The sequence below is a fragment of the Polypterus senegalus genome, chromosome 9 (genome assembly GCF_016835505.1).
Source record: "Polypterus senegalus isolate Bchr_013 chromosome 9, ASM1683550v1, whole genome shotgun sequence".
NCBI lineage: Eukaryota > Metazoa > Chordata > Cladistia > Polypteriformes > Polypteridae > Polypterus > Polypterus senegalus.
The window spans coordinates 88,966,088-88,988,454 of NC_053162.1; the positions used below are offsets into that span (position 1 = coordinate 88,966,088).

Sequence of the window (22,367 nt, forward strand, 5' to 3'; positions counted from 1 at the left end):
AAAATGTGTAACATCCACACAGACAGTGCCTGAGCTGACATTTGCACTCAGGACTCTGGAGCTAGATGCTAATACCCATAAGCGTTTAGTTGTATTTTATGAGGTACCATAAAAGAATGATGTTTTATTGCTTGATTTATTTAAGCACGATTTTTTATGCAGTGTATTGTCTTGGAAGAGAATAAAAATCATCACTGCTAGAAATGCTTTGTCCTGTTCAATGTTGTTTGCATAATGATAGGTTGTATATAAACATAGTCCTTACGCCTCAGGGACAGCTGACATGTTAGTGTTAATTGGTCACCCAGCAGAAGCAAACAAAGGCATGTCATTAAAAAGACATTTTTGGATATGAAGGCATACTTAAAATGAACTTAATATTTAATAAAGCCACTAAATAAAATATTCAGCTATCTCAATATAAATGTAAATGTGTGTTAGGCATTCTCTTTATACATTATACATTTATATTTATATTTTAAGGCAAAATGATTTTAATCAAAAGCAGCATAGTGGAGTAGCATTTAGCACTGCTGACTCACAGCTCCAGGGATCTGTGTATCAGTGGAGATTGTACATTCTCACTGTGTCTGGATTATTGTATTTGTGTGTCCTCAAGCAGCCCAAAGATGTCTAAGTTAGCACAAATAGTACAGTGCTGGCATCTTGAGATCTCAATGTGTGCTCCACTAAAATATTTTTTTGCAATGTAATATCAAAATGTAAAAGGCAGAGACAAAATGATCAGGAGACAACTTTAGTCCAATGGTACAAAATCAATGGATGTCCTACAAGTTATTTTAGTAGGCAGGCAGAGTGGAAGGCATGTCGGTCGGAACTGGTATCCGTGCTGTGGTCCACACAGAAGCTGGAGGTAGAGCATTAAGCTCATTAAGCGTATCCTTTTCTTTCTCATGCCAGTCAGTTTACCATCAGGGCCTGAAATGAAAGAACTTCCTTGTTTAGTCATATACAATACTGTATAGCTTAATGATTTTAAAAGGATGCATATACAGGTAAAGTGTGCATCACTTGATATCTCTATTTTTTAAACACTTAATTGTTTTTGTTTCTGGATAGTGACCAGAGATCTTGGCCAAGCGGCCTCCTACCCCATCCTGAGTTGTCTATAATGGAGTCTGTGCTAGTTGGATTTTTCCATCCGATAATTACATTGCTTCTTTATTTGATACAACTTTTCCATATGCATGATAACATTCTGGCAGTTGAGCAGTGGCACCAAGAGAAACAGAACAGAGGAGTGTTAGAAATAGTTTAAAAATATTGTATTAACTTTATTTCTGTATAAATGAATAACAAACAGAAATGCAATATGCACAGCTAATCAGCAGCTCTATGGTACGTTAGACTAAAATAGTGAATGTTCAGCCTGGATTTAAAAGCAGAGACTGATTCTTATATCCATGCTATGGTCCACACAGAAGCTGGAAGTAGAACATTAAGTTTATCTGTTTCTGACTCAGTGCCCTGCGGTGGGCTGGCGCCCTGCCCGGGGTTTGTTTCCTGCCTTGCGCCCTGTGTTGTCTGGGATTAGCTCCAGCAGACCCCCGTGATCCTGTGGTTAGGATATAGCGGGTTGGATGGATGGATGTTTCTGACTCATGCCAGTCAGTTTACCTTCAGGGCATGAAATGTAAAAATTGCTTTGTTCAGTCATATACAGCCCTATATAGCTTAATGATTTTGAGATGATGCATATACAGGTGAATTATGAATCACCTGATATTTATACTTTTTAAAGATTTTATTATTTTTTTCTGGGTAGTGGCCATCAATGTTGTTGCAAAAAGTCTATCTATATAGCTGCAGTTTTTTTTTCAGTAAATACATTTTTAAGGCCATATTCACAGGGACTTAAATCTGGCTAGAGCAGACATAAAACAGAACTTGACACATCTGCCCCTTTAAATCAATTACACCCTGTTTCCCAGAAACAATCTTTTTGGACTGTGACAGGAAAATAGGATTACCAAACAGAGATTCATGCTAACAATGAATGAACTTACAAACTCCATTCTGACAACACCCAGTTCTTAGGCATCTCCAAATGTCAAAATTTCCAGATCTCTTATAGTCACCTTATATCCTACTATTCATCCATCTTTTTAACCCTGTTTTCAAGTTCAGGGTCAGAGGGGGCCATGTTTAGAATTGAGCACAGGTTTAATGTAAGTCTTCTAGAGGATACCAGTCGGTTAGAGGGCACACTCAAGAATATAGCCAGTATGGTGGGTGAAAACACTTGCAGTCATGGGGAGAATATGCAAATTCAACACAGGTAGAACCTAGGTTGTGATTCAAATCCAGACCTCTGGAGCTGTCATGCGGTACCACAGTGTACCCTGCTGTAACAGTTTTAATGAAAAAAATAAACAAAAAACTTTGATCGGTTTATCATTGAAATAATTATCTATAGTCTGTGGTACCTTTAACCTATAGTATGTCTGTTTTAGGCTTAGTTTCTGGTCCTCCACAACCTTGCCAAGGTGGAAAAAACTATAGTTGAGAGAGAGAAAGGAGGCATACACAATAAGATGCTGCAGATGTTCTACCAGACGGTTATGCCGAGTGCCCTCTTCTACGTGGTGGTGTGCTGGGGAGGCTGCATAAAGAAGAAGGACACCTCACATCTGGACAAACTGGTGAGGAAGGCAGGCTCTATAGTAGGAATGAAGTTGGACAGTTTAACATTTGTGACAGAGCGACGGGGGCTTAGCAAGCTCCTGTCAATCATGGAGAATCCATTGCATCCACTGAACAGTATCATCTCCAGACAGAGGAGCAGCTTCAGCGACAGACTACTGTCACTATCCTGCTCCGCTGACAGACTGAGGAGATCATTCCTCCCCCACACTATGCGACTCTTCAATTCCACCCGGAGTGGGTAAACGTTAACATTATACAATGTTACTGTCTGTTATACCTGCATTTTTATCACTCTTTAATTTAATATTGTTTTTTATCAGTATGTTGCTGCTGGAGTATGGGAATTTCCCTTTGGGATTAATAAAGTATCTATCTATCTATCTATCTATCTATCTATCTATCTATCTATCTATCTATCTATCTATCTATCTATCTATCTACAACAACAACAACATTTATTTATATAGCACATTTTCATACAAACAGTAGCTCAAAGTGCTTTACATATTAAAGAATAGAAAAATGAAAGACATAATTATAAAAAATAAATCAACATTAACATCGAATAAGAGTAAGGTTCAATGGCCAGGGGACAGAAAAACAAAAAACTCCAGACGGCTGGAGAAAAAATAAAATCTGTAGGGATTCCAGACCATGATACCGCCCAGTCCCCTCTATCTATCTATCTATCTATCTATCTATCTATCTATCTATCTATCTATCTATCTATCTATCTATCTATCTATCTATCTATCTATCTATCTATCTATCTATCTATCTATCTATCTATCTATCTATCTATCTATCTATCTATCTATCTATGTGACTGTGGCAAATGTGTTAAGATGATATACAGAGTGAGTCAGGAATGGAGTCTGAGCAAAGACTCAACTGGCTGGAAGAAGAGGCTAGGCCATCATAGTTAACTATGTGGTGACAACATGAATGCAGTAGTGATAGTCTAAGGACAAGCCAATCCACCGGGTAAATATTGGCATGGGACATTGAGTTCTATCCTTTGTGAGTCCTCTCTTTTGTGAGTCCCGCCCTTGTGTGTTTTATTCAATAAACCCAGGAGTTTTGTACATTTGAAGCTATTCTGGGTTTGAAGGGTTGCTTGCAGATAGCTCTCTCTCCCATACACATTCACACACACACTTATAAAATTCTGTTTCTACAACTATCAGACCAAGGTTATTATAGTTTTGCCTTTTTATATTAGTTTTTATTTCTATATTTTTTCTGACCTTACTTCTAAATTCAGGTTAGTTTTAGTTTTCCTTCATCATGCATTTTTAGTTTTAGTTTAGTTTTTATTTTACAAAGACATTTCAGTTTTATTTTTCATATATATTAGTTTCAGTTTTACTTTTAGTAATTATAGTATGGTTAAAGAGCTACAATGGAGTTTAGTTTTTGTGTCACAATGAGACAGAACTGTACACTTAATGAGTTTGGATATAATATGAGTTTAATGTTAGTCGAAGCTTACCACACTACATGACACAGTTTACTATTTGGTTTTGCATAATCAAAACCAGATACTGAATATGAACAATTTCACACAATTTTATAATTTTTAAAATATTTTCTATGTCATTTGTGCTGAACAAATCTGCGCAGACTGTTGGCACTATTTTCTTTTCCTTTTATTGCCCAGAATGGGCCAATTTGTAATGAACTTTATTTACTCTAAATGTCTACAGCACACAACATATCAATGCCTATAATATTGCATTCAGAAATCTCAAATACTGGGTTTTGTTGTTTTCTACTAGCCATATTGATCTCTGATTCCATCTCAGGCACAAACAATTTATAGACAGAATTTTGCCACCTACAGACCTGAAAAGATCAAAAATCAGAAAAGAGAATCAACTGTGTTGTGACAGGTGTGACCATGAAATTCACGGGGGCTTAGGAAGAAGAAGGCTCATAGACTTGAATCAGTGTGCACACCCCACCTACCTGTATTGAGAGAAACAAAGAAAAACAAGCATGTAGTGTCACGGTTAGGGGCAGTGAGACTTGAATAGCCCACCATAAGAGCAGTAAACCCATAATGAGCAGAGCAAGAGCAGGTAATAAGAGTATGGACAGGCACAAAACGACAGATTTAGCATCTGAGATTAAGAACAATATATACATTATCTAAACCTGTTTATCCAGAGCAGGATCACAGGAACCTGGAGCCTACCCAGGCAGGTTTAGATGCAAAGCAGGAAAAATGCCTGGTATGCAATATGTATGATATGGCTGATGTTACAAACAAAAAAAATATTAACTGTTTTGAGAGAGAGAGAAATATTGAAAAAATGGGGACATATATTTTAAAACATAATTCTGCTGCTGGATTCTTTTCACAATATCTGCTATTAATAATGATGAATATTAACTAAAAAAGATAAATTAATAAATATAGCTTAACTGCAAAAACACATTAGTATGTTTAGCTTTTCATCACTTGGCAGACTCTCTTTGCCTACCAACATGTAGTTCAGTAGAGACATTGCCAACTCAGGAATTTTACAAGGTTTGTATCTCTTCGTTGTTAAATGATATTTTTAAAGCAAAAGTGATTGGTTAGCAACAATATGCTGATCTTGCAATACGACCTAGTCAGTCTCACGATCAGTGCCGTTTTATTTTGAAAAATCGGGAGTGGTCTCCCCTCGATTTTCTTGTGTACTCAGATATGGGGATGGATATTTGAGGAGTAAACCGCAGGACAATGATTATATTATGTAAATTAAAGAACAATCAAATCAATAATATATTGATCAATTATTATAACAGTAAAGTTGATTAAATTGGACTCTGCTGCTGCATGAAAAAAAATCGAGAATGTGTTCAGGTAAAGTACCACATTCGGTTGATGGATTTGGCCCAAAAGTTAATAGAGATCTACAATTTTGGCGTAACGACCACATGCCAAATTTCATCTATATATCTAGTTGCGTTTTTGAGTTATCCTGTTTACACACAGACATAATTCCAAAAAACGGTATTTTCGGATTATACTTTCCCTATACTTCGTATGCGAAGTGGCAGGTGAATTACTGTCAGCAAAAAGCAGGCACCTGAGAAATAAACTGTAACGTTACTCGTGATTTTTCTGTCCATACGGTAAAGTTTTTGTTGACCACCACATTCCAGTTTCAGTTGTTTGAATTACATCTTGATATACAACAAGTAAAAAGAAAGGCGGTACGAAAATCGCTTTCTATTCAACATGCTTTACCCGAGTATTCAGCTTGCTCTGTCACCGCAATGCTGTGTGAACAGCCGCCCTCCTTCACCAGCCGCTGTTCACTGGATGAATATATGTGGGCAGCTCGTGGTGGATGACTTTCAGTTTTAGAGTTTAAAAGTTATAAGGGTTAAAAACTAGCAGCAAGCATATTCATTCAAAAACTAAAACTATTCTAGGAAATTATTTTATTTAAATTAGTCCTTCCAGCTACTTTAATAGTTTAGTTTTAGTTTTTCATTTCGGTTTTGTTAATTATTTTAATCAGTTAACGATTTTTTTTAAATAATAGTTTCAGTTTTGATGTTAGTTTTCGTTAACTATACAGTAATAACCTTGTATCAGACTACTCACGCCTGAAAGACCAATGCGTTAGATCAGCTGGTGACTGTAAATTGTCTTAGTAGAGTGAGTGTGCCCTGCGCTGGACTGACAGTTTCTAGGACTGGTTACCATCTCATGTGCTAGGTTAGATTCTGAACCCTGTGGCTCCAAATTAGACAAATGAGCTAGAAAATGTAGGGGTGGATTGGTAATTTTAATATAAATTCCCTTAATGAAAAAGACAGTCTTATTAGTTTCATTTATACTTTGGAGTAGATTTCTCCTCACTTTCTAATATTTTGCCTTTGCTCTATGGATTGAGATAATCAGAGTATTATTGTGCTTTTTTGATCATTCTTTTTAGATGAGCTGGGGTATAGAGCAGTGCTTTTGAAAATTCTTTGCCAGTTTTATTTCTTTTTTTGTATTTTAAAAATCTTTCCATTCAATGTGACTTTTATTTTTCCTTTTCTCTTAGCATTGTGCATGATTACATGGTTTTCAGTTTCATGTAATCTGTATCTGTGTGCAATTAAATACCCAAAGGTATTGTGGGGTCTTTGTAAGGCTGATTGTCTTAGACCATGTGATGAATTCAAGATGAGGTAGTTTGGACTTCACATTTTCTTTGTTTAATTTTCACACTGAGGGACAGATCAGGAGTGCACTTCAACAAGTGCAGTGAAGATTAGTATTGCAGAGCTCATATTTACTGTACATGCCAATAATAAAGTCCAACCATATATGAAGTTTAGTCACAGACCTTAAGTGGACACACTGATTACATTCAACGCTTCTCATCTTTCACGCAGACAGTCTGAGTGAATCTCTAAAACTCTGTAATGTGTGAGGTCAAAGAGTGGCGCCATGCAGAGACATTGTATACAACCTGTCTGTCTGCTCTGGCTGCAGTCCGTCAAACTGGAGTATGTTACTATCTTTGTCTTAGCTGAGAGAATTTACAATTACAGCAGCAAATGGCACTTCTCAGTTTCCCTGCAGTTTCTTGTTAGCTTTCTGATGGACTGAAGTACTGCTCTTCTTTTCGCATCCATTACTGCCTGGATTGGATGGTTTTCTCCCCAATTCAAAAATGAAGAAGTTGATGCTGTATGCAAGTGTTAACTCTGATCCATTGTTTTTTTTTTTGTACTTTTAATTGTAAATGTTCAGTTTCAGGCCCTTATAAATTCAACTGAAGTGCATCAGTTTTAACTGGATTACTGTCTTATCTAAAACTTACCCTTTTTTTGTGGGCAGCAAGACTTTTTAGTATATGCATCCACACATCAAACATCAGTACCTAAATCTATATATATATATATATATATATATATATATATATATATAAATAAAAAAGTAAACGTGTGTGTGTGTGTATGTTTGAATGTTCCAGCATCACGTCCGAACGAATGGGTGGAGCGAATTTCATGAAACTTGGTACACGTTTTTCATTGGTCGACTAAAAATACTGTAGGGTGAAATCAGCCCTAACTCACCCCCTACTGGGTAGGGTGGGGGGTGATCTTGCGGTCTTGTATGTATGTTATCATCCAGTTGACACTCGGAACGACCACCAGAGGGTGACCTGGAGGTGACTGCCAGCATTCTTTATGTTTGAGCAGCACCACAGGCGCCTGTTGCTTTTGAAATTAAATAGAGTTGGCCTGTTCTGCGCGTCAACTGGATGATGACATACATGCAAGACCGTAAGACAAACACATTAGTGAGTCTTCATTGTTTGTTTATTTATTTTTAAAGTTGTGTTTTTAGTTATATTTTTCTCAAACAATTAAAAAAAAAAATTTTTATTTTCCTCCTGGCCAATGCCGGGCATTTCAGCTAGTTCAGGATAATCTTCAGCTTTTATTCACAAAACACTTAATGTGAACCATACAACCAGCAGTTTGAAATGTTTTTTGAGTCGCCTAAATAATATTTTGTTGCTGAACCGCCAAATGGCTTTTCCCTTCTGTGATTATCTCTATATATAATCTTCATTTGGATCTTGATCTTTGTTTGTCTGCGAATGAATTAGAAGAAGAAGCACTAGATGGCAGTAGAGAGACAGCTAAAACATAGGCATTGCATTTAGAATCTCCTCCAGGCTTATACTACTGGAGACTGTAGTAATCCAGTCACACCTCAAAACACAGACATTCAAACTAAACAAATTGTTGTGCTTTAAATTAACTAAAGAGATCTTCATTTAGATCTTGATCTTTGTTTGTCCGCGAATTCCACGCATGCATAGACTACCTTCCAGTTTAGTACGTTGTTGTTACTCATGGATGTCAACAATGTGCCGGAATAACAAAAGGGGTGGTGGACAGTGTTACGCTGATTAGCTCCTGAGGCCTGGTTAGAGAATGAGATTGCTGAAGATAAAAGGTACATGCCTACGTAACATATGGATGAAAGAAAGACAGTGGGTAAAATGAATGACAACGTAACAGCACGTTCCGGAAATTATTATTGTTACGTTGTAGCCAGCGAGTGCTGCGCGTCTCACAGTTGTACCATGGCTTGCTCACATGTCAGTGAAGTGATCCCTATTTATGCTTTAAAGACCCTGGATACCTATGTGTCCCCCTTTTATAACCATTGCTCCGTATATATTGCCTTACTCTTTGGATTGCCACAAAGCAACCTGCGAGATTGGAGAAAGGTTGAGAAAAGATCGTGAGAGGAAACGATAGCGTCATGAAAACGAGACGGACTGTGAACGGACAGAAGCAGAAATGCTCCTATACCACCACATAATTACGATTTGGACAGTGATTCCGAGTAGGCCTTTCCTATCTAATCAATGTCCGAAGGTTTTCTTTCTTCATAATGCTGTGTGACGAAGGGCCCAGTTCACGACTGACAGCAGCGTTTAAACAGGGAGCCCTTCACAGACAACTTTAACACGCGCAACGTAGTTGGGCACACATGGCAAGTTCTTGTAAAAGTTTCTTGAAACCGTTCATCCAGTTTCTAATCTGCTTAACAGTTCAGGGTTGCAATGGACTGAATGCTTTCTGCCACCTGAGGCTGCCAAATACACTTTGACATCCACAACAAAGCATTAGAATAACTGGGTTTGGAAAATCAATATACACTATGAATGAATTGCTGATTAACTGATAACTTGACTGACTTTTAGTGAGTTAGTTAAAAATAAGTTTAAAAGAGTAACAGAATTATGTGAAAATACATTTCCCCTGTCACACTTGCGAAAGAGCTCTGGGTTCATTTTCTTGTTTTAGATGCACTGTAGTATGGCAGTTGTTTCTTATATTTGCCCTTTTATTATGTATACTTTAGTTTAAGATATCAGGTTTTGTCTGTCTTTGATGTTGAAACCAATCATTCTTAAGGCAAATCAGATTTCTGGTGTGGTTTTGGATATTCCCGTGATGCCAAAGAGCCCATATAAATAGGGTGACAGAGTCAGCACCTGATTGTCTTTATTAATGGGAAGATATGCTATAACTATTGAAAGGAAAAAAGTTGATAGTTAAAAATACAAAATGCTGCACTTTAGGATTCCGGTTGCATTTCTTGGGCAGAAAAACCAAGTGCGGCACAACCTATGGCAGCACTCTCATCCACTTCAGTAAATGCAGTTCTTCCACTTGAACTTATTTTCTGAACTCTTTTCCTACAAGGGGTTTTTGGTGGTTACAGCTGACGTGATACTGGCCACAAGGCAGTAACAAAGATATAGATATGACTGTGGTTGGTCATCCACTGCAAGGCAGAAGCATACACACACACACACACACACACATACATATACTGATTCATATCTGTCCAATTTAGGGTTGCAGTGTGACAAGACGCCTAACTGAAAAATTCTTGCCAGGGTTAGAATGGACATAAATACAACAAGAGACAGTGCAAGCTCCCAGTTGTGGCCTTAATGGAGAAAGATTATCTTGTGGGCCAGAGGATGTCATCAGGGGGCTCTCAGTTCCAATTCACTTGGATGGAACAAGGGATTAATAGGAAGATACTTATACTCAGCCCTTAGTGATGGTGAGAATGGTGCCAATGAACATTTACAGGCACCAGTTCGTTTCAGTGCTGGTCAGGAAACAGAGATTTGGGGTCCTGGGGTAATCTGACCTGTGGTTTTCTAATTCTGCAAGTGACATTTCTCTTAAACGCTAGATGGAAACACTCTTTATAAAGGTGATAGTGTGGCTAGAAATAGAGAGAGAAAAGGAATAAGGCAGGGGTACTTTGAATATATTTTTGACATGGTCAAGTAGGTAAAACACCAAATAAATATATGGTCATCTTGTGCTGTGTGTAGTAGGGCAATCGGTTTAGCTTGATAATTTTCTTTGCACTCTTTCTTTCTCTCTATGTGTAAACCTCCTTGAATACTGGTAAAAAAAAATGATTAATTTCAGTTAATTTTGCCATTTTATCTATGGTTATATCAAGGTGCCCTCCAGAAGGCCATCACAGCAGTACAGAATCCATTTAGCAATCATTATTCATAGAGATAATAATAATAAATGCACAAAAAAGTCTGTTTTGTTGTGTAGTCAGCCAAGATGACCACACTCTTTCCACACTATAATCATCACTCCCAGAATTTAGGCTGAAGTCACAATTCCTGCACCACAGAAGTACGGAGTCCTGACTTCACTCAGCCATGTGTTGTCTGTTTTTCTTCTCTGCACAGCTTTCACTGCTCCCAGATTACCCACAGTGGGACTTTTGCCAGTTTGCAAATGAAAACACAGCTGCAGCTCATGGCTCTTTTGAGCTGTACCCAGCGGATTTCCCTGATTAGTCTGCCAAGGGAATTTATCTATGTTGAAGAGTCATTTCTGATGCTGACCTGAATAAAAGAAAACACAAAAGTCAATCAGATAGATAGAAATTCATATACTTCAGCAGCACCATACTGATAAAAAACAATATTAAATTAAAGAGTTTTCGATTTTGAACTCCTTTTTTGTCTGTCACTTTTGAATCCTGTTATTGCCATTGTGTTTTCATTGCACTTCAGAAGAGCTCATCCACCTGAAGCTAAGCTTGTTCTGGCCTGGCCAGTACTTGGATGGGAGACCATCTTGGAAAAGCTTGGGTTGCTGTTGGAAGAGGTGTTGGTGAGGCCAGTAGGGGGTGCTTAACCTTTGGTCTGAATGTGGACCCCAATGCCATAGTGCAGTGACTGGGACACTGTGCTGCTGTACAAATGAGGCTATCCTTTGGATGATAGATAGATAGATACTTTATTAATCCCAAGGGGAAATTCCCATACTCCAGCAGCAACATACTGATAAAAAACATAAAATTAAAGGGTGATAAAAATGCAGGTATAACAGACAATAACTTTGTATAATGTTAACGTTTACCCCCCGGTTGGAACTGAAGATCTCCTCAGTCTGTCAGTGGAGCAGGACAGTGACAACAGTCTGTCGCTGAAGCTGCACCTCTGTCTGGAGATGATCCTGTTCAGTGGATTCTCCATTATTGACAGAAGCCTGCTCAGTGCCCGTCGCTTTGCCACAGATGTCAAACTGTCCAGCTCCGTGCCTACAACAGAGCCTGCCTTCCTCACCAGTTTGTCCAGGTGTGAGGCGTCCTTCTTCTTTATGCTGCCTCCCCAGCACATGTGATTTTAATCAAGTAAAATAAATGACACATAAGGTACTTCTTACATATATTCACATGAATCAGAATAGCTATATAAATGTAATTATTATTATTAGAATATCAAAAAATTTATGCCAAATATATTTTGTTCCACACAATAAATGAGATTTTAGCCAAGTAAATTTAGAAAAATGAGCGGGTGGGGACAGGGAGTTGGAGGATTGTATAGTTTCTATCATTGTTCACATTGTATTATTAACTCATTTACTGAAACAATTTATTACCATATAAGTTTGTGAGGGATGATGCAAAAACCAGGAGGGCCAGTCTGTTGCAGCACACCCTCACACTCAACACTTATTCAGTCTTCTTAGTTATGAATTTAGGTTAAGATTCTGAATGAATGTTTGACAAAGCAGAATTTTTTGCATGCTAGATGATCAAAGTTCCCAAATTAATGGTTAATCAAAGGTTAATGTCTCAAAAGCTTTTCTGACCAGCCTTGAAAACTGCATTTGTGTATAAAAAACTGGGATATTTGTCATGTTGAAAATTGAATTTCTTAACAATACTCATCCTTGATGCTGGCATTTAGGTGGAACACTCTTAGATGAGCCAAAGAAATATAAGTTGGGGATTTTGGTGAAGAACAGTCCATACAAATAGACCTCACTCGTGGCACAGCAGTCGGGGCTACAAGACATGTGGTCAGACGATAGCAAATGAAGGGGGTCATCTGCAGTTGTCCTTGTTATTGAGTCAGCTCTGCATTTAAAATTCTGTACAGATTCACAAAGAGGCTGATTTGGGCTGTATTTTATATTATTTTTAACTTTATCTTCCTATATTAAAGGAAATTGAAAAAAGGATCAAAATGTTATGCAATTGTATTTGTGACTTTCTGTTCATGCCTTGTGCCCGGTGATTCAGGGATAGGTTCTGACACCTTGTGACCTTGAACTGGATTAAGCAGTTTTAGTAATGAATAGATGGCCCTTCTGTCCTCTGGGATTGTGGCCAAGCTTTAGTTTGCCTGGGAGGGCTACTTACTCATCAGGATTCATCCATTGAGCTTCCTTATTCTGACCCAGAGTTACCGTCAGCTAGCGTCTATTCCAGCAGCACTGGGTGTGTGATCAGAATTAATCTTGATTGGCTGAATGGCACATTCATTGACACTGATAAGGAGCCCATAGAAAATCACAAATGAACATAACTTTCATGTCTTTGAGGAAAACTTTATATAATAGAGAAATAATTTCATTAATAGAGGAGAAAGAGAAACACGAGGCAGCAGAGCTAACCACTGTACCAGCATGCCACAGGAAATCTTTTTGGTGTAAATTTACTAAATGCTTTTAAGTGTTTCCTAGATTAAACTGTATCTCTCACAGGCGATAGATGTATATGTGTCTTTAATACCATCTATTGCAGGATTTAAATTTTTTACACTTATTTAATGTGTCTGTATATTATGAAAAAAATTATTAATGTTGCTTTTCAGACAAAGATGAAACATCTTACGGTGATAATTTGACTGGTTTCATTTTGCGCAGTTAATAATAAGTCTTTGCATTTAGACTTACAGTCATTAAAGAAAAACTAACTACAGCTTCCACATTGCAGTGTGGGGGACTTTCTGTATGTGACACAAAAAAGAACAATCAATACACTTGAGTATTAAAGTGACTAATTCTGATACATTTCCACCTATTGGAACTGCTTGACATAACATGCATTGGATTCATAATAATAATAATTCTTTGCATTTATATCGCGCTTTTGTCACTACTCAAAACACTCAGCAATTGCAGGTTAAGGGCCTTGACTCAAGACAGAGCAGAGTCCCTTTTGGTATTTTACGGGATTCGAACTGGCAACTTTCCGATTGCCAGTGCAGATCCCTAGCCTCAGAGCCGCCACCACCACCACACACAGAAAGTATTCAGACCCCTTCACTTTCTGCACACTTTATTGTGTTGTAGATTTAATTGTAAGTGGTTAATTTGCCATTTTTGTCTATCAATCTACACTCACCTGCACTCTACAATGTTTTCAGAAAGGTTTGTAAATTTATAAAAAATCAAAGCTGAAATCTTTCATTTATATATATATATATATATATATATATATATATATATATATATATAATAAGAAAGGCGCTATATATGCGACCATCCCGAAACAGGGTGACAACAGAGGCACGTTAAAATTAAACCAAAAGGATTTATTTTTCTTCAGCTTGGGGACACATCTTCCCTGTGCCCCTCAGCCCCACAGCACAGTCCCAAAAGCACAAACCAAAACAAAAGGCACTACTCTCTTACCACCACTCCTCCGGGCAAGCGTTGTCGTCCTCCTCCTCCTCCCGACTCAGGTTCACAGAGTGGTGGCTGCTGGCCCTTTTATAGCTCACCCGGAAGTGCTTCAGGTGCTTGACCACCTGCCTCCGATTGCACCTCTGGGTGTGGCTGAACTACGGCCCAGACGGGCCCAGGAACCCCTGCAGCGCCTCCTGGTGGCCACCCCAGATCCCAACAGGGCTGTAGAGAACTCTATCTCCCACCGAGTCCTGCAGGTATCTGAGGCACCACAGTCATCCAGGGGGGCTGCCACCAAGTGGTCCAGGGGAGGTATGGTACATATAGAGAAGGGGAGTTCCTGCCAGGGTCCCTGCCACAAAATATACATACAGACCCTTAAATCCGTACTTTAAAGAAAGCACTTTGACGGGTATTACAGCTTTGAGTCTTCATGTGTAAGCCTCTACAAGCCTTGCACACACGGATTTGGTAGTTTATTCCATTGTTCTTGGCAGATCCTTTCAAGCCCTGTTAGACTGCATGGGAAATGTTGTAAGCAGGCATCCAATCAAGTGATCCTGCTAACCCCCTAAGATGCCCCCTCTCCCCCATCACTAACACTCTAAACTAACTTCAAGGCATGGGGTAAGAATAGAGGTGGAAAGATGTATTCTAAAAAAAGAAAAAGTAAGGGATAAAAAAAGAGTGGAAAATATCTGTCTATATATATAATTCACTAAAGCAGCTGACCATAGGCAGGCAAGACGTAAGACAGAGCCCCGCCCACCAACTCACCGAGCCCCGCCCACCAACAATTCACTGCTGCACGACACGACAGAGCCACGCCCACCAACTCTAAGATCATGGGATCCTTAAAGAAATGTGAAAGTTTAAAAAACACAATAGAAAACAATCAATCCTTTAAAACTGTTAAAACACAATGTAGGAAGCAGTCTTTAAAAACCAATAAGCCCAGTGCTTCTTTTTCATTAGCGTCTCACCTGCTTCACCCATGCAAGCCCTGCAACAGGCGAGACGCTCTCTCAGCAGCTGACCTTCTCTGTGCCTGACTCCTTGGCTCCGGTCGGCTCCCCCTGACAGTGACTTGGGATTCCCCAATGACCAATGCTCTCATGTTGGGGACACCACGTCCCAAGTCCCGACTCCCGCTGCCTTCCGCGGAGAGTCTCCCACCTTCCAGTCACTCCCGTTTTCCGAAGTAATCTCAGCGGAAGCGACCACAACTACTACTCCCCTGGGTGTCGGCCAAACACCCAGGCTGTCAGTTCAGCTGCCGCCAGCCTGCTCTCGCTCTCTCTACCGTACCGGCTTTCTCTCTCTCCTCACTCGCTCGCTCACTGCACAGGTGAGAAACGCCCGCAGCACAACTCCACCCGAAAACCGCATCGGACACACTACCACACCGTGAGCGCCGTGATTATTTATTTCAAAATGGCCTTTTGAAGGGGAGCTGTGGACCCTCTATACCACAGGAACACCTGTGACATTGCCTTCACATTGTTTTCCTTTTATTTCTGATCCCGTTCAACAACTATATGGCAACATCGACTTCTCAACTGTCACTCTGGAACAACTCGGCACACGAGCTATATTAAGCGTCACCAATGAAGACTCGCAACACCTTAATGAACAAGTGCTGAAACTTATCCCTAGCGACGAAGTGACTTTCATCAGTGTTAACTCTATCGTCACAGACGATCCTGCAGAACATCTTTCATTCCACGAAGAATTTCTTAATAGTCTTACTCCCACTGGCATGCCTCCTCATAAACTCAAAATTAAAATGGGTTCAGTCATCATGCTTCTCAGAAACCTCCTGCCAGCAAAAGGTCTCTCTCTAATGCCACTAGACTTTCTGTTACTAGCATGTACTGGAGTGTAAGACTATCACATCTGCTACCTCACAAACTGTCCTTATTCCCCGGATATCCCTGACCCCATCAGATTCAAATTTGCCTTTTACTTTTACACGCAGACAATTTCCTGTTAGATTAGCCTTTGCGATGACAATTAATAAGGCACAGGGCCAAACTTTCAAAAAGATATGCCTGTATCTGCCAAAAACAGTTTTTAGTCACGGACAATTGTATGTTTCTCTCTCCAGAGTTCCATCTTTTCATTCACTCACAGTTGTATCCTCAAACCCACCCCATTTGGACAACTGTGTCTTTGAGGAAGTGTTCAGTCATCAATAAATAATTATGCGCCATTGGCTAGTTTTAATTACTTCATCATGGCCGGCAACATGTAAGAAAACTAACAATTTATAAGCAAAGAGACTGCAGTTGAGTAAGGGTGTAGAAGTGGTCCACTCCATGGCCTGTACACTGTGACTACTTATAATGGCCACAAGCCAAGACAGTTTGTCAGAACACTCAAATTAATGGAAATTTTAAATGATTTTATTAAGCAGTCACCACTCTGGTGAAGGGTAAATTGAAAATTTCAGAATATGGTTTTAATGTCTCCTGTTAAAAAATATGACATCACAGACTTCTCTTTCCTTTAATGTCCTCTAGTTTAATGTAGTTCAGTGATCTCAAATGTTTCATTCTTTATTTTACAAAGTTCTTAACTTTCAAGCACATGTTGAGGTGAGTTAGGATTAACAAGAATGCAGTCAACAGAAGTTTAGTCAGGACTAAAGCTGAACTTTTTACATGAACTTTTTAGACTCTCATGCATTCATTTTTTTTTTAGGTTCAACAAAGATAGTTGGTGAGAGGCAGGAGGACAAAGAAACCGGGGGAACATCAGAGAAATACCTGGGAAAGTGCAGCATCTGAACAGCCAATGGTTTTATGTCAGTGAGTACACCACACAACTGAAGGGGCAGATGGGGCTGGGGCAGGGGTCCTCAATCCCAGTCCTGGAGAGCCGCAGTGGCTGCAGGTTTTTGTTCTGACCTGGTTGCTTAATTAGAAAGCAATTCTTGCCAATAAAGCACTAACAAGCTATGAAATTACATTAACTCTGCTATGTCAGGTCATTCTCATATCCTAGATTTTCTTTCCCTTTCTATCATGCAAATGATTTGAAGGCTAAAATGGATGATTAATTCTCAGTCCTTCACTTTTTTCTCTTCATTTTTCTTTCCAGTATTTAATTAAACCCAATAGTGCAGATAAATACACACAGGTGTAAATGTAAATTAGCTAAATGGAGAAATGCTGCTCTCTCTTGTCATTTGCATGTTATTGATAATAAGGAGCAATTAAAATAGCTGTTTAAGACAAAATTAAGCAATAAGGGCTCAAAATCACTAAAGTGAAGCAGAAGTGTTACTTTAGCAATAAGTTCTTTTTATTAAGCAACTGGGTTGGAGCAAAAACCTGCAACCACTGCGGCTCTCCAGGACCGTGATTGAGGACCCCTGGGCTGGGGGAATGCAAGGATGGCTGGTGTCTGCCAAATAAATAAAGGTCCAGGGCTAGTTTTTTTATCCCATCCCACTCCTACCTTGGTGAAATGTCAATTCAATGTAATGCGCACTCCACCTTCTATTCAGAAACTCCAGCTAATCTAATGTACTTCATAGGGAGGTGGTAGTGAACTGGACAAACTTCATACTAACTAACTAATGGAGCCTGGACTGGAAACTGAACCAATGTGTCTTGAATTGTAAGACAACAATGCTAACTGCTGTACCACCATTTATATTCTTGTGGTCTGAATAGATCAGAGGGATCCCAAAAAATAGTTGAGGGGGGGGGCCCATCTGGGCCACCCCGTTTGTGAATGATGGCACCACATAAACAAAAAGTTTAGGCCTCATTTCGTTGGCCTCATATAATGCTTTAAGTGGCTTCTTCCTTAGCATGCTTGTATTGAGCAGGTCGGTTCCAAAGCTCCATCCTCCAGAATGTCAAGGTCTGAAAAATGCACCTCTTTCCAAGGACACCCACAGTTCTAGTGCTCTGATTGGAAGGGGCGGGTCAGATGCCGTAATTGGGCATCTCCTCAGAGCTGCGTAGGGAAGAGACAAGACCGTTAGTTCCGCTCTTTCTGGGAATGCTTACATTTTGTGTTAACCTGGCATCTGACCAACAGAAAAAAGACTCTTTAATGTCAAGGTGAAAACTGATCTCTGCTAAGTAGTATATATTAATCTACTCTCTCTATATAAAATCCTAAGCCTAAAAATGCAACAATTTTATGTGACTTTTTATGACATGTTTATTATCACACTACGTGTATATGTTTGGTATCATTCTTTTCAGAATTTATCGAACTTTAATGTGATGTTGTTAGATTTTCAGATTCTTATTCCGTTTTTAAATTATGAACTAAAAAATATCAAGAACTCATATCCAGCGAGACGAGACTTTCTGTCAAAAGATTTAACCACGCCTGGGGCCAGAAATAAAACACAAAGAGTAGGACAGCTGCTGTACAGGCTTTTAAATGTTCGAAGCGCCGTGCGAGATGCAGATCACGTGGCACGGCAGCAGCAGCAGCAGCAAGCCAGCAACTGATCGAGCAAAGAGGAGGTATTTGTTTCTCATTGTATCACCGTTTAAGAGGGGGTTTCGGAGGAGCGACTGCGTCTCCTTGGGGTGCGTTCACCCCCCTATCTTCACAACTAGCGCGTAGTGCAGGCCGTTGGGGGTTGGTGAGCAAAGTGAACAGGGAGGAACCCCCTAGTTAAAAATATAAAATACAAAACAATTGATTGTGAAAGTATTCACCCCCTTTATTATGACACACCTCAGTCATCAGTGGAGCAGCCAATTTGTTTCAGAAATCACAGAATTAGTTCTGTGGGTAGTCAAGGAGTTTCAGTTGACTATAGTATAAATGTTCCTGTACAAGGAAGATCCATCTTGTAGTGCAATATCATGGCCTAACCTAAAGATACAAAAAGAACACTTCAAGCAAATCTATAAAAAGAAGTCTAAAAAACACAAGTCAGGGGATGGATACAAGTCACTGAATCTTTTTTGGAGTCTAGCGAAATCATTAAAAAATGGAAGGAGTATGGCACAGCTATAAGTCTGACTAGAGCAGGCTGTCTATAAAAACTGAGTGATAAGGCAAGATGAAGACTAATGAGGGAGTCCACCAAGAGCCCTCTGATAACTCTGATGGAGTTACAAGCTACAGTGGTTGAGATTGGAGAGACTGTACAGACAAAAACGTTTGCCTCAGGCGCTTCACCAGTCACAGCTTTATGACAGAGTAGCAAAGAAAAGGCCACTTGCTCCAAAAAACACACATGATATGTTGTTAGAAGATACATGGAAGACACTGAAGTCAACTAGACAAAAAGGCCTATTCTCTGAAAATCTCTTTTATCATTTGAGTAAATGCCATGTTTGGTGTTAGACAAATGCTGCACATAATTAAAAAAACGCCATTCCTACCATGAGGAGATGTGTTCTTCTCTGCAGCAGGTCCTGGAAGGCTTGTGATGGTAGTGGGGAAAATGAATGCAGCAAAATACCTGGAAATCCTGGAAGAAAACCTGATTCAGTCTGCAAGAAGCCTGCCCCTTGGTTGAATATTTGCTTTTCAGCCAGATAACGAACCCAAGCATAAAGCCAAAGGTACACTGGAATGACTTCAAACTAACCATGTTAGAACGCACTGGGGTGATGGAGTCAGAGTCTACATCTCAATCCAAAGGGGAATTTGTCTGGACTTGAAAAAGACTGTTCACTCATGATTGTCACATATCCTTACAGAACTTGAGCAGCTTTATAAAGAGGAACGGGGGAAAAGTGTAGTGTCCAGATGCAAAAACCTGTTATACAGACACGTGAATGCAGACTCAAGGCTGGCGTGGCGGCCAAAGGTGCATCTACTAAATACTGACTTGAAGGGGGTGATCAAGTATGTTGTGTTTCATATTGGTAATTAATTTAGACCACTTTGCACAGATCTCTCTTTTTTTTTTACTTTGACATTGAAGAGTCTTTCTCTGTTCGTCAGAGTCAAGAAGGCCAAATTAAATCCACTGTGTGGGATTGAATAACTTTTATAGGCACTGTAGATAAATAATACTAATAGACTGTAAGAAGTACATTATGGATAATAATTATATGATATTATTATTATATTATTTCAGGCAGCATTATCACAACACCCACTGCAAAAACAAAATTTTGAAGCATTTTTGGCAACTTTAATGATGTTAATGATACTGAGCTTCTATTGCCTTCTATTTGTTTTTTGTTTGACACTTACTGGGATCTGATAATAGTATCTGAATATGATATGCTAGTAAGTAGTGACTACAGGATATCAATACAAATTAATGTTCTAATTTATGCACACTTAAAAGTGGCCTAAAAGGTACTTAATTGATTTAAAGTGGGTAAGGATATCAGTCCATTTGAAAGCATAACAAACCAGGGAGAATAAAGTGACCAAGACACAATTTCTTTAGGCAGCAAGGGACTGAACATGCATTAAGGATATGTGTGGTGAATTATTGTAACAATATTGTGAGTACCCTAGATGAACACTTTATTATGATATGTAGAAAAAGACGTCAATCGGTTAGGGAAATTATGTGCTGTTTTTAAAGGATGACACTGGAGAACCAAGCAAATTCGGTCTGAGATCAGATGATTAAGTATTAAGTATTTGGACCTTTTTTTTTTTTTAAAAAAAAAAAAATCAATTCCTTAGCTTCAAAAACAATGAGAAGCCTCAGGGCTCAATGTTGGAAGATTTGTAGCTCAATAGTGTTGTTTGTTTTAGTCATTACTAATTTTTTCAGAAATACTCTTCTCTTTTTGCAATTGGCTGATGTATAATTTAACTTATCCCAGAATATACAATGGGATGCAAAAGTTTGGGCAACCTTGTTAATAGTCATTATTTTCCTGTATAAATCGTTGGTTGTTACGATAAAAAATGTCAGTTAAATATATCATATAGGAGACACACACAGTGATATTGGAGAAGTGAAATGAAGTTTATTGGATTTACAGAAAGTGTGCAATAATTGTTCAAACAAAATCAGGCAGGTGCATAAATTTGGGCACCACAAAAAAGAAATGAAATCAATATTTAGTAGATCCGCCTTTTGCAGAAATTACAGCCTCTAAACGCTTCCTGTAGGTTCCAATGAGAGTCTGGATTGTGGTTGAAGGTATTTTGGACCATTCCTCTTTACAAAACATCTCTAGTTCATTCAGGTTTGATGGCTTCCGAGCATGGACAGCTCTCTTTAACTCACACCACAGATTTTCAATTATATTCAGGTCTGGGGACTGAGATGGCCATTCCAGAACGTTGTACTTGTTCCTCTGCATGAATGCCTTAGTGGATTTTGAGCAGTGTTTGGGTCGTTGTCTTGTTGAAAGATCCAGCCCGGCGCAGCTTCAGCTTTGTCACTGATTCCTGGACATTGGTCTCCAGAATCTGCTGATACTGAGTGGAATCCATGCATCCCTCAACTTTGACAAGATTCCCAGTCCCTGCACTGGCCACACAGCCCCACAGCATGATGGAACCACCACCATATTGTACTGTAGGTAGCAGGTGTTTTTCTTGGAATGCTGTGTTCTTTTCCTCCATGCATAACGCCCTTGTTATGCCCAAATAACTCAATTTTAGTTTCATCAGTCCACAGCACCTTATTCCAAAATGAAGCTGGCTTGTCCAAATGTGCTTGAGCATACCTCAAGCGGCTCTGTTTGTGCTGTGGGCGGAGAAAATGCTTCCTCTGCATCACTCTCGCATACAGCATCTCCTTGTGTAAAGTCGAATGGTTGAGCGATGCACAGTGACTCCATCTGCTGCAAGATGATGTTGTAGGTCTTTGGTGCTGGTCTGTGGGTTGACTCTGACTGTTCTCACCATTCGTCGCTTCTGTCTATCCGAAATCTTTCTTGGTCTGCCACTTCGAGCCTTAACTTGAACTGAGCCTGTGGTCTTCCATTTCCTCAATATGTTCCTAACTGTGGAAACAGACAGCTTAAATCTCTGGGCCAGCTTTCTGTATCCTTCCCCTAAACCATGATGGTGAACAATCTTTGTCTTCAGGTCATTTGAGAGTTGTTTTGTGACCCCCATGTTACTAATCTTCAGAGAAAATTAAAGGAGGAGGGAAACTTACAATTGACCCCCTTAAATACTCTTTCTCATTATAGGATTCACCTGTGTATGTAGGTCAGGGGTCACTGAGCTTACCAAGCCAATTTGAGTTCTAAAAGTTTTGGAATCAATAAAATGACAACGGTGCCCAAATT

The 22,367-nt window shown here is 39.3% G+C and overlaps 1 protein-coding gene across 1 annotated transcript in view; it reads left to right on the forward strand.

Annotated features, from left to right (window-relative positions):
* Window positions 1–22,367, forward strand: part of cdk10 (cyclin-dependent kinase 10) — a 105,642-nt gene that overhangs the window by 10,113 nt on the left and 73,162 nt on the right. Inside the window, exon 2 of the mRNA XM_039763447.1 lies at window positions 16,867–16,973. Coding sequence (XP_039619381.1) covers window positions 16,968–16,973 — 6 coding nt within the window. The 5' untranslated portion in view covers window positions 16,867–16,967. The remainder of the gene's footprint in view (window positions 1–16,866; window positions 16,974–22,367) is intronic.